The following is a 12,591-nucleotide window of genomic DNA, read 5'->3' as shown; positions in this document are numbered from 1 at the left end:
GGATGTCGGAGATTTTAAATACGGAGATTTAATAAGTCTAAGTACAAGCCCCGACTCATCATCGGTAATAAAGGGGTAAGTCAGTATTGATTCTCTAGTGGAATGAATTAATACTTATGAATTAATTATGATCTGGGCTGATCATAAGAATTAATTCATTAGAGGCCCATCTTTATTCCTTGTATCTGATCCCTGGACTGGCCCAAAGTCTCCTGAGCCCAGTCAGGAGTAAGGGACACCTATTACAATTATTGTAGCCCTAGGACTGTGTTTTGTCTATAAATACAGCTATCTGCTCTCAGAATAAGACACACAAAAATTAGGGTTTCAGAGAGAGCAGTAGGGGGCGCCGACTTCTAGGTGGTCGAATTCTCTGTGGGAGTTCTCATAGTTCGTTGTCCATCCAATGTTAGGAATTGAGCGGGATACAGTTCAGAAGGTCAGAACTGTAGTCATTCGATTCAGCTGTCAATAACCTCTGCATCCAATTTACAAGTAAGTGATTCTAACTCCAATGTGCAGCACTTAAATTCATAGGAGCATGTTAGGAATTAATCGTTGTATGGTGAATTATGATATCCGAGAAACGATCCTCTGTGGGCTATATCCTAGATTTTTGGAGTGGATCGCTGGGAGGCGGCGTGCGCCGCAGGCACGCCAGGTTGCACAGTCGCGCGCACCTGTGCGCTGCTGCGCGTGCACCTCTGAGCTGCTGCTGCTGCACGCCGTGCGTAATTGCTCGATGGATGAGACGGGCGACGGGGGGCCACATGCGCTGGGGTCGCGCGCGCGTGCCCAGTCTGCACTGCGTGGCCGCCGCGCTGCCGATCGCTGCTGCTGCTGCTGTGTTTGCCGAGACGGGCAAGCTTGCCGAGCTGCCGAGGCAAGGCTGCCGGGAGGGAGCTGTCGAGGACGTCGATCTGCGCGCCGCCGCCGACTGTTGCTGCTGCCGAGTGTCTGTGGGTGCGCCGCCTAGGGGTCCCAAACCCTAGGTGGCGCACAAATCTCGAGATAAACCCTAGGGGTTCCCAAACCCTAGTTTTCAAAGACGGGCCTGATGGAGCTGTTTCGGGCCAAGTTTTCATTTTTTAGTTTTTTTTCTGTTATAAATGTAATAGATTAGAATTGCGATTCCACGAATGGGTCACGAAGAACTTTATTCCTTTTATTATGTTCTTTGCATGTCGTGGGGTTAATCCGTTATGCTCTTTGCGTGCTGTTTTTGTCTTTGCTTGTTAATATATGTTTATTAACTGCGCTTAGACGAGCATGCTAAGTTTATCGTTTTTTCTTAAGCATGTTTTAGAATTCTGCGAGCATGTTTTACGTGTTGCGTTCTAGAAGAGCATGTTTAGGATTATGTGTTGAGCATGATCAAACCTTTTGAAAGAAAAATGACTAAGCTGTTTTTTCCAATAATTTTTATAGTGCTTAAAAGTTATTTTAGACCTCCACAAGCGGTCTCAAGACAAAGTGATTGAGAATGTGAGTAAACGTCCACACGATCGTGGCTTACTTCATGTTTGATTTCAAAGTTTGTCGAGTTGAGATTTCTATTAAAAATATTTAAATCCATTTAAGTAGTGGGAGTTATGCGGTAAACGTCCACACGATCGTGGCTTGATCGTATGATTTTCATAAGTGCTTTAGAGGATGGGTTTAAATAAGATAACCAAGAGATTAAATTGAAAGTGGCATGGTCCTAGTGAGTATGTCAATTTCGATAATTTAATTGTCAAGGTTAAATTGTGGTCGCTGCTTAGATATCGTTTCAAGTACAATGTACAACTCCCCATCGGAGTCCCTTCTTGAATATGATATGGTCTAGTTAAGGTCCAACCATTAACTTCTTTTGTCAAAAGGTTAAGTTGACATGGATGAAATTTAAATGACTAGGTGAATAGTCTGGTTGAGGGGTTCATGTGTAAACGTCCACACGATCGTGGCTTACTCGTGAGATTCCTTGGGTGGTTGGAGGTTTCATTAATATTATTTTTATCAAAAGGTTACTGTTAGAGTCAATGTTGACTCCGACGATGTTGGGACTAATGTTGATAACATTCGTGTTTTCAATGTTGGGTAGAATGTTGATAACATTCATGGTATCAACATTTCTAGGTTTCAACCAACATTCCGAAGTCTGCCTTGACTTCATACTTTGACTCTCCATTGGTAATTGTATATATTTAAGCTTTACCTTCCTTTCACGCTTTATTATTCTTTGGTTGTGAAATAACAGTTTTATGCTTGTTGACCACGTTTCTAATAAGTGGATAGGCGGTTATGCATGGTTCAAAGTAGTGGGAAGGTTGTTGCTATTTTTCAGGAACCATGATCTCGTAGCCAACATCCCAAGGCTGGTCAACTAGCAGTTATTGAAGACGGATTGCAACAGTTATAGAAAGGTTCTGGAAGTGGGAAGTGGATGAAACCAACCACGACATGAAGGCCTATAAATGCAGCAAGAAGCTTCAATCATCCTTACATTTTGGAAGTGCATTATCAGCGACTTAACATTCACTCACAACCAATTCGTCATTTTCCTACTGCAAACGTGTCACCGGTTCTTCAAGGATTGTTTTGACGAAGTAGACTTAGGCAGCCAATCTGTAAAGTCTATCTTTGTATCGACGGGACGTCGAGGGCAAGAGTTGAAGTGCAAGGCCATTGGAGCGTAGCAGGTTGTTTGCTTTGTCCGATTAACTTTTGTTATTTGGCTGTTTTTGGGTTCTGTGTTGTATCAACATTGTAGTACTGAAAGTAGATAGGTTGGTTTATCTTAGGCAGATATTCTGTAAAGATATATCTCCGAGAAGATCCAAATCTGTACTTTGTATTGTTGATTCAACATAGTGAATTTAGCCTTGAGGCACTCACGGGTTATTTATAATCCGTGAAAAAAGTATTCCTGTGTGTTATTACTTTCCGCTGCATGTTGGTTATAATGTTATTAACATTTTGTTGATAACATGGCATCCAACATTACTCTTTTCTTTACACAGTTTTACTTTGTTGGTAATTTGGGGCACTAAACTATTTCAATTGGCATCAAGAGCAGGTTCTTGACGTACTAAGAATCGATTCATGTGTGTAAAATTACCACCAATGGATTTGTCAAGTGTGTCGGCTCGGCCTCCTACTCTTGATAGTAGTAGCAAGAACTACAACTTGTGGAAAACTAGGATGAAAATCTATATCAAATCTATTGATGAACGTGCCTGGGTTGCTGTGTTGGATGGGTGGACTCCACCGCGTACCACTGATGATAATGGAGTTACTTCTCTCACACCCGAGAGTAAATGGTCTGCTGATGAAAGACTCATTTCTAACCATAACTCTAGAGCCTTGAATGTTATCTTTATCTCTGTTGATGTTCCTGCGTTTCGTATGATTTCTAATTGCACAGAAGCTCGAGATGCTTGGCTCATTTTGCAGGAACAATGTGAAGGTTCAGCCAGTGTTAGAGCAACAAAAATGCGAATGTTGACTACCAAATTTGAGATTTTGAGAATGCGCGATGATGAGACTATTTATGCATACTATGAAAAGCTATGCGAAATCTCAAATGAAGCTGTTGGACTTGGGGAACCTATTAGCAATGAAAGACTGGTCAGTAAGATACTGAGATCTCTTCCTGAAAGGTATAACATGAAAATTTCTTCAATTGAAGAAACTGCTGATGTTGCTACTATGCGTGTTAGTGATCTGGTCAGTAAGTTGTTAACCTTTGAGATGAATCTTGAACAGCAGAAAGCTGATCATGTGTCCAAAAGTGTGGCTTTTCGTGTTGAAAAGATCCCTGAAAACTCAGAAATTACTAACATGTCTGAATGTACAGATGTTGATCCCGAGAAGGAAGATGATGTTAACCTTGCCATGTTAGTTAAATTTTTTAACAACATGCTGAAATCTTTTAAGAAAGGAAAATCCAAAAGTGGTTATAGGAAACCTTCTGGGATGTCTGCTAGATCTTCATCCAACATCACAAATGTTAAGAAGAATGTTGGAACAACATCTGAGGTAAGAAGTTTTGATCACATTCAATGCAGGGGTTGTCAAGGGATGGGTCACTATGCAAATGAGTGTCCCACAGTTGCAAGAAAAAGGCATTCTGGTCTTACTGCAACTCTTAGTGATGACTCAAATTCTGAGGAAGAAAAGGTTCTGCTTGTTTCCACAGTTGATGAAGAGGATTTGCAGGAAGAAGACATGATTGAAGCCCTTGAAGATCTTGATGATGAAATAATTTATTCAGATAGTTTGTCTGAATCTGAAACTCTGAGTGTTGATGATAATATTTCTAGATCTGACTGTGATGTTGATCTGATTGATGAGTCTGACAATATGAATGTTGATGTTGATGTTGCCAACACTGATGTGAACATCTCTTCTGAAAATGATCAGTTTGATGTGATTATTAATAATGATGTTTTTGACATGGATACTGATGTTCAGGAGATTGATGGGACGAAGATCCCCACTAACACAACGAACTGGTATGAAATGACTATTCTTAATGATTTCAATTCTAGTGTACCAGATTTTTGTTGTGTTGCAGCCTTGGAAGAACAGGAGAGTGATCCACTGAAAGAGATGGAGAATTTTAAAGATCTCTATGAGATTGTTGATTCTCAATGTCGAGAGATGAGAAATGACATCTGTATGTTGGTTGATGAAAACCAAAATCTCAAAGGGCAAATTACAAGGCTTGAAAGGATGCTCTCTCAATGTGATGTTGAACTTGATATACTCCGAGGTAAAGTTTGTGATTCTGAAAGGGTGTTTAAACGTTTTAACAAAGGTACCTCACTTTTAAATGAAGTCCTGTCTCAAGGTCAGCATAGTAATTTTGGTATTGGTTTCTGTGCTAAGGAGCAAAGAAAGGAACATCATAATACTACTGTTTTTGTTAAAGAAAGAAATATCAGTGTGAATGTTGACAACGTAAAGGATCCTCATAAGAAAAACAAAAAGAAAAAATCCTATGTTTGTCATTATTGTTCTGCTCCTGGACATATCAAACGTCATTGTGTCAAATACATAAGTGATTGTGCTGTAAAATCTGCGACACAGATGTTTGATTGTTATCAGAAGAATGTTAGTAACATTGGCAGATTTGACTTTAGCAGATTGTTGGATAAGAGAGAACAAAATGAAACCTGTAATACTGTTGTCTACACCTCTTTGAATGCTAATATTTATGAGAATTGGTACTTTGACAGTGGGTGTTCTAGACATATGACAGGAACAAAGGCTTTACTCTCTGACTTCGTTCCAACATCAGGAGGAAAAGTTACTTTTGGAGGAGGTGCGAAAAGAACAATTTTGGGGAAATGAGTTCTCAATGTTACTGATTTTCCTAAATTAAAAGATGTGTATCTTGTTGAAGGGCTTAAGGCTAACCTGTTTAGCATTAGTCAGTTGTGTGATGCAGGTATGACTGTAAAGTTCGACAAACATCTTTGTGAAGTGTTTGATGACACAAATCAGTGTGTGATGATGGGAAAAAGGTTGTCTGACAATTGTTACAAGTCCCAAGAAGAAACTTTCTGCAATGCAGTCAAACTGAATGATGTTGAACTTTGGCATCAACGACTGGGACATGTCAACTTCAAGAATCTTCAAAAGTTGCTCACACATGATGCAGTTCGAGGCCTTCCTAATCTGAATTTCAAGAAAGATGTTGTGTGTCAACCTTGCCAGAAGGGGAAGCAACACAAGACAGCTCATCCAATGTTGTCAACATGCTGTACCTCAAAATGTTTCGAGCTCCTGCATATGGATCTAATGGGACCCATTGAAGTTGAAAGCTTAGGAGGTAAATGGTATGTACTTGTGTGTGCCGATGATTTTTCAAGATACACTTGGGTTGAATTCTTGAAAACCAAATCTGAAACCTTTGCTCATTTCAAGAAGCTTTATAAAAGGTTTAGAGTTCAATATGGCCAGTATGTTGGGAGAATTAGGACTGACCATGGCAAAGAATTTGAGAATTCTCTTTTTGATGTTTTCTGTACTAACAATGGAATTTTCCATGAGTTCTCTGAACCCAAAACTCCTAAGCAAAATGGTGTTGCCGAAAGAAAGAATAGAACCATTCAGGAAATGGTGAGAGCTATGTTGCAAGCAAAAGGCCTCTCCAAACGACTATGGGCTGAGGCAGTGAGTACAGCATGTCACATCATCAATAGGGTGTACATGAGACCAGGTACTATGTTAACACCTTACGAGATTCTTAAAGGTAAGAAGCCCAATCTCAAGTACTTTCATATTTTTGGATGTGTCTGCTACATCTTGAATGACCGTGATCATCTTAACAAGTTTGATTCCAAAAGTGACAAGGGACTCTTCCTTGGGTACTCTGTGAATAGTCATGCTTTTCGTGTATATAACCTGAGAACAAAGACTATTCAACAGACTGTTAATGTTGTGTTTGATGATTCTCTTAGTCTCATTGATAGAACTGAGGATGAAGATGTTACTGAGCTACTCGAGGAGCCCAACAGCACAAGTCATGCTTCTGACCACCACAGAAGTGTCAATGATGGTACAACATCTGTACCAACATCTGATGTTACTTCGTCCGGGTCAACATCAGAAGGAGAAGCTGGTAACTACGTGTTAGACTCTGAAGAAGAGTTGGAAGCTCAATTTCTTCATGATTCCATCAGACGAGATCCCCCAAGTCATGTGAGAAGAGATCATCCAAGTTCTCAAATCATCGGAGATGTGGGTGAGAAAGTTGTCACTCGACAAAAGAAGGAAGTCAAATATAAAGAGCTGGTAAGAATTGCATGTATGACTTCCGTGTGTGAGCTTGCTGAGTTTGAATGTTATCTGTCGCTTGTTGAACCTAAGAATGTTGCTGATGCTCTTAAAGATGTCATGTGGGTCAATGCTATGCATGAAGAACTTAATCAGTTTATTAGAAATGATGTGTGGGATCTTGTCCCTAGACCACATAACAAGAACGTTATTGGTACTAAGTGGATTTTTAAGAATAAAACTGATGAGTCTGGTAACATTGTTAGAAACAAAGCTAGATTGGTAGCACAGGGGTACACTCAAGTGGAAGGGATTGATTTTGATGAAACTTTTGCTCCTGTTGCTAGAATTGAGTCAATTAGGCTGTTGTTTGCCATTGCTTGTCAGTTTGGAATCTCCTTGTTACAGATGGATGTTAAGAGTGCCTTTCTAAATGGTGTCTTATCTGAGGAAGCCTATGTTGAACATCCTAAAGGGTTTGAAAATGTTAGTAGGCCTGATCATGTGTTTAAACTTAAAAAGGCTTTGTATGGCTTAAAACAAGCACCACGTGCATGGTATGAAAGGTTGACTGTGTTTCTCCTTGATTATGGTTTTTCTCGTGGTCAAGTTGATAAAACATTGTTCATCAAAAGGCATGCTGGTAACATTATCATTGCACAGATTTACGTTGATGACATTGTGTTTGGTGCTACTAATGATAAGCTTGTGAAGGATTTTGTTCAGGCCATGTCTACCACATTCGAAATGAGTATGGTGGGGAAATTGAATTTTTTCTTAGGTTTACAAGTAACACAAACTCCTGAAGGCATTTTATTCTCACAAAGCAAGTACTCAAAAAGTCTTGTTCAAAGATTTGGCCTTAATTCTGCTAAACACATGAAAACTCCCATGGGTTCCACTGACAAATTATGCAAGGACGATGTTGGACGAGATGTTGATCCAACATTATACCAAGGAATGATTGGCAGCTTGCTTTATCTAACTGCAAGTAGACCTGATATCCTGTACAGTGTAGGAGTGTGTGCTAGGTACCAAGCTCAGCCAAAGGAGTCACATTTGAAGGCTGTTAAGCGCATCATACGTTATGTTGCTGGAACCTCCGAACTTGGAATGTGGTATTCCAAAGACACTAACTCTAACATTGTCGGATTTAGTGATGCTGATTGGGCAGGTGATGCTGATGACAGAAAAAGCACAAGTGGGGGATGTTATCTTTTGGGAAACAATGTTGTGTCCTGGTCAAGCAAGAAACAAAACTGTGTTTCTCTTTCTACTGCTGAAGCCGAATACATTGCTGCTGGCAGTTGTTGTGCTCAACTTCTTTAGATGTTGGATGACTATGGTATGGAGAGTAACATCTTGACTGTTATGTGTGACAACACTAGTGCTATAGAGATTTCTAAGAATCCTGTTCAACACTCTCGCACAAAGCACATTGATATTCGTCATCATTTTATAAGAGATCTTGTTGAGAAAAAACTCATTGTGTTGGAATACATTCCTACTGAAAAATAGCTTGCTGATATTTTTACCAAGGCTTTAGATTTTAAGAAATTCTCCCATCTTAGGAAGTCTCTCGGTTTGTGCTGCATTTAAGTATTCTTGCATCTGAGGTGTTAGGACTTAGGCTGTCTTTGTTGGATCCTAACATCTGTTTCTATTTCTTGTGTTTGTTTTTCTTCTTTTGTTTAGGCATATGCATGTTGGAGCCTATGTTACTGACAGTGCAGTGTCCATGTTGGTTGTTTGATGTTGTTCGCACTAACTGGTTTATGCTATGTTCTGTTAGCAGATGTTGATATAAAAAAAAATTGTTTGATGTTATAAGACCGGTAGCACAAGAGTGAGGCTTAATGGTCATAAAACATCTTTAAATAAATGAGATCATCTCTACTCTCATCTAAGTACTCGGGGCACGGCGTTCGCTGCGACGATGCACTCAGGGAAAATGGATGTTGAGCTTTTAAAATCTCAAAGTGTTTTGGTTAAAAGTATCTTCCTCTGCTAAGAGAATCATAGTCTGTTGTTCCGAATGTTGGATAACATTGACTTCTAATGTTGGACTAACATTTGAAGTAACATTGGTTCTACTTTTCTGTTTCGATAGGCATATCTCTTCTCTTTTCTGGTCCTCTCTCTTTATCTTTTTCCTTGGTGATCTTATCAGTTAATTGTGTTTCTAGGGTTTGTTCTTCTGATGCTTGATCCGCCTCTCCTTGTCTCTTGTGATATGGTTTTCGAATTTTGATTTGTTTTTGTGAGGGAGATTTTTATGGGATTTGATTTTATCTCGTGGCTTAGTGGTTGATGTTGGCTGGGGTCTTCTCGTTTGTATTTAAGGGGGATTGTTCTGATTCTTCATTATTACCTTTCACTTCACAAACCCTTCTATCGAGATTTGTGCAGTGTTTCCCCTTGAAGCCCAAAAGTCATGGACAAAAACACAGATCTTTCTTCTCTCATCAAGAGTCTGATCCAACACTTCGGATCACCGGAAAGTGCAGCCAAACATCTCTCCGCTCTCCCTCAGATGGCCGAATCAACCGACAAACCCTCGTCTTCTCAAACACCGGCGGAAGTCCCAGGAGAAACTTTTCCTCCAGCTCCTTCTCCAAAAGGCTCTCCGAAGAGAAGCACCACTGAGTCGTCTGTTGGGACTGATGTTGCTCCTGTCTCGTTGCAAATGGTGAAAACTCCCATCAATCATGAGCCGATTTCCACAGTTCCTCCTCTTAAGATCTTCCATTCAAAAATGGCGCCTTGTCCTGGTTCCTTTGCTAAGGTTGACGAAGAACTCACGAAGGGGAAATCTCCTCTGCAAAACCCTACTGTTCAAGCGGTTTCAGAAAAATCCACAGGACATCCAGCTTTTGGTGTTACTCAACATCAAACTCCTCTTACCACTCCAAGCGAAGAGTCAATTTCGTCTTCAAAAGAGGAATCGGCGCATGATCCTCAAGATATCTCTTTAGAGAGAATTGGGGAAATTGCCAAATAGGCTCTGCTTGATCTTGCCTCACAATCTGGCTCAGATGTTGATAAAGCTTCTGTTGTTGCTGAAGAAGAATGTGCTGCTGGCGATAAACCCACATCCATGGATGTTGATGAAACTGAAAAGATTCCTGATGTTGATCAGGAGATGTTGATCCAGAAGAAAGCACAGATGTTATTAATGTTGACACCTTTGTCCCTGACAAGAAAAGCCGGAAACGTAAAGCTGGTATGGCCTCTCTCAGGCGTTCCTCAAGATCCAAATCCACACGGGTGATTCCATCTACTCTCAACCTTCCTAGCCGAGAAGACAGTGATGTTGGTCCAACATCACAGTCACCAGTTCTCAAGCCAAAGGTTGAACATTCTCCCACCTCAAAGAGTGGAAAGGTCTCCTCAGCCTCTCACACTACCTCCCTGATTTATGCTTAATTGTTCTAAATTTTGGGGTTTGCATGAGCTTTATTTTAAGATAATCTTCTGGAAATTGGTGCGTTTTATGGTGTATTTTATGCTTTGCAGGAGATTTAGGATTTCGAGATGAAGAGTGCAAATTTTGGAGAGTTTGGGCTAAGAATTACGTTTTTGTGCATACTCTGGCATGACAGAGAAGCGAAGCCCCGCATGCCAGAGCAGCGAAATAGGAAGCCAGAGGAATGCTCCAGAGCCAGAGCAGCGGAACCAAGTCAGAGCAGAGAAATGCGCTCTGTCGCTGCATGCCAGAGGAATCATAAATGCCAGAGAAATCAAAGCCCGGAGCAGCGAAGTCTCGCCAGAGGAATCACTTCGCTGCTGAAATCATAAGCGCCAGAGGAATCGAAAGCGCCAGAGGAATCATAAGCGCCAGAGCGGAAGCCGTTTCTCTGGCGAGAGCCGCGATTTTCGCCAGAGTGGAGATTATTTCCAGAGCGCACGTCACAGCTGGAAGTTGCCTTATCTTGCACGATTCTATTGCCTTTAGAATTCTACTTTGCATGGCAACTTCCATGGTGATCTAGAGGGATTTGAAGTCTATAAATAGGGCCATACTTTTCATTGTAAAATATAATACTTTGCCCTAGTTTTAGACGCCATCTTGGAGATCTGTTGGCATCCGAAGCTTAGGATTTACTTGCTTTCTTAATTGCTTTTATAGTTGTCGATTTTAATTGTTAGGTTTCAATTTAGTTTTGTTTAGCTTTTATTCTTGGATTGTGATTGAGTGACACAATTACACGTTCAAGGATTTTACGGTATTTCGTATTTCAATTCAATTTATTTCTGTTTAATCATGTTTATGCTTTTCGTTTATGTTTATGCTTTCGTTTTAATTATGCACTTTAGTTTCACGCCTAGATTAGTTGGTTTTTAATTTACAAGTATTTAATTTCTTAAGTTAGGTTTAATTTGAGTTGTTTAAATTCTTGCCTAGGTTAAGTTTAAATTCAAGTCAAGTTTAATTTAAGTTTAAGTTTAAGTTTAAGTTTCAGTTTTTAAAATCAAACTCTTTACTGCTTTCTTTACTGTTTTTCCTACGTAACTACTAAAAGCCCTTAAAGACTTTCCTTGAGAGATGACACTGGGTCAACTTACCATCACTAGGATGTCCTTGTTCTATTGCAAGTCAACTTAGAGGTGTTTCTAGTTGAGTCACTCCCCTCACATTAGCTGCTCTGGAAGCTCCTCTGAATCAGAGGTTGAGCCTTTAAGTCCATAGGAGGTAGTATGCTACCCTTTCCAAGCCTCATCTACAACCTCTTGGTTCAGCAAGGACTCAAGGAGAGAGAGGAAGTTGTACTTGTTGAAGAGAAGAACTTGCTTGAGTTTTCCAAAACCCTTCTCACTCCTGATCGTGTCAAAGATCTCCCTTACGAACCTCCACGTGCTGGTCCTTCTGTTTCTCCTCAGCCTGATGATGAAGCCGACTCTGCTGAAGCTGAGATCGACAAGTATGGTGAAGACGAAGATGTTGATCGTGCAACTGCTCCAGATGTTGCTCTTGATGTTTCCAACATCAGTTCTGTCAAAGCCCATCTCACTAAAGAAACATCAACATCTCGTAAGGGCAAGGAACCAACTGGAGATTCAGAAATTGAGATTGATCTTGACGTTGCAGAGCTCATCAAGGCCAGAGAGGATCTTCTCAAGCTGAAAAGACAAGTACAACTGATGGTGGATCGGACGATCAAGATGGGACAGGATATGCTTGTACGGGTCGACTGTTGTGAACAAGTTTTCTCCAAACTCCTACCTTTTCCTTCTTCAACAAAAAATGGGGAGTAGATTTTCCTGCATTTGTTGGCAGTATTTGTTTCAAAACAATGTTATTGTTTCTTTGGTGGTGTGTTTGATGCGTGGACATCGTTCTCTTGCTTGGTTTTTAGGGGTTTTATCCCCGTGAATGTTTGTGGTGCATGAGCACCTGTTTTTGGTAACATAGTTTATGTTATCTTGGTTTTTGATTATCTGTTGGTTCAACATTTATCATGTTTTTGATATACCTTCGTATATTGTGTTGGGCAGGTCAAATGAAGGTCTTGGCCTTCGGCCGACCTTCATTTTGATCAAATAAAGCAAAGCTTCATTTGATCAACTTGTTTGTGTAAGGGTTCATCTTGGTTTTTGATCAATGTTGATCGAGAGGTTAAATGCTCTTAATGCTGCTGCTTGTTTTTGTTCATTCTGAGTATGTTGATCGAGAGGTTAAATGCTCTGAATGCTGCTGCTTGCTTTGTTCATTCTGAGTATGTTGATCGAGAGGTTAAATGCTCTTAATGCTGTTGTTTGTTTTCCTTTCTTCTGTTTTACAGGTTCTTTTGTTTCTCAATTCAGGGGGAGTTCTTTACTTTCTCC

At 40.3% G+C, this 12,591-nt stretch overlaps 1 protein-coding gene across 1 annotated transcript; it reads left to right on the top strand.

The window, feature by feature from the left end:
* The first annotated feature begins 3,105 nt into the window (after positions 1–3,105).
* LOC131018738 (uncharacterized) lies at positions 3,106–5,337 on the top strand. Its single transcript, XM_057947445.1, has one exon. The coding sequence runs from the start codon at positions 3,106–3,108 to the stop codon at positions 5,335–5,337; it is 2,232 nt and encodes a 743-aa protein (XP_057803428.1).
* Positions 5,338–12,591: the final 7,254 nt, after the last annotated feature.

The sequence above is a fragment of the Salvia miltiorrhiza genome, chromosome 3, assembly GCF_028751815.1.
Source record: "Salvia miltiorrhiza cultivar Shanhuang (shh) chromosome 3, IMPLAD_Smil_shh, whole genome shotgun sequence".
Classification (NCBI taxonomy): Eukaryota; Viridiplantae; Streptophyta; class Magnoliopsida; order Lamiales; family Lamiaceae; genus Salvia; species Salvia miltiorrhiza.
Note: the sequence above shows the minus strand (reverse complement) of the source record. Positions and strands in the feature narration are given on the sequence as shown.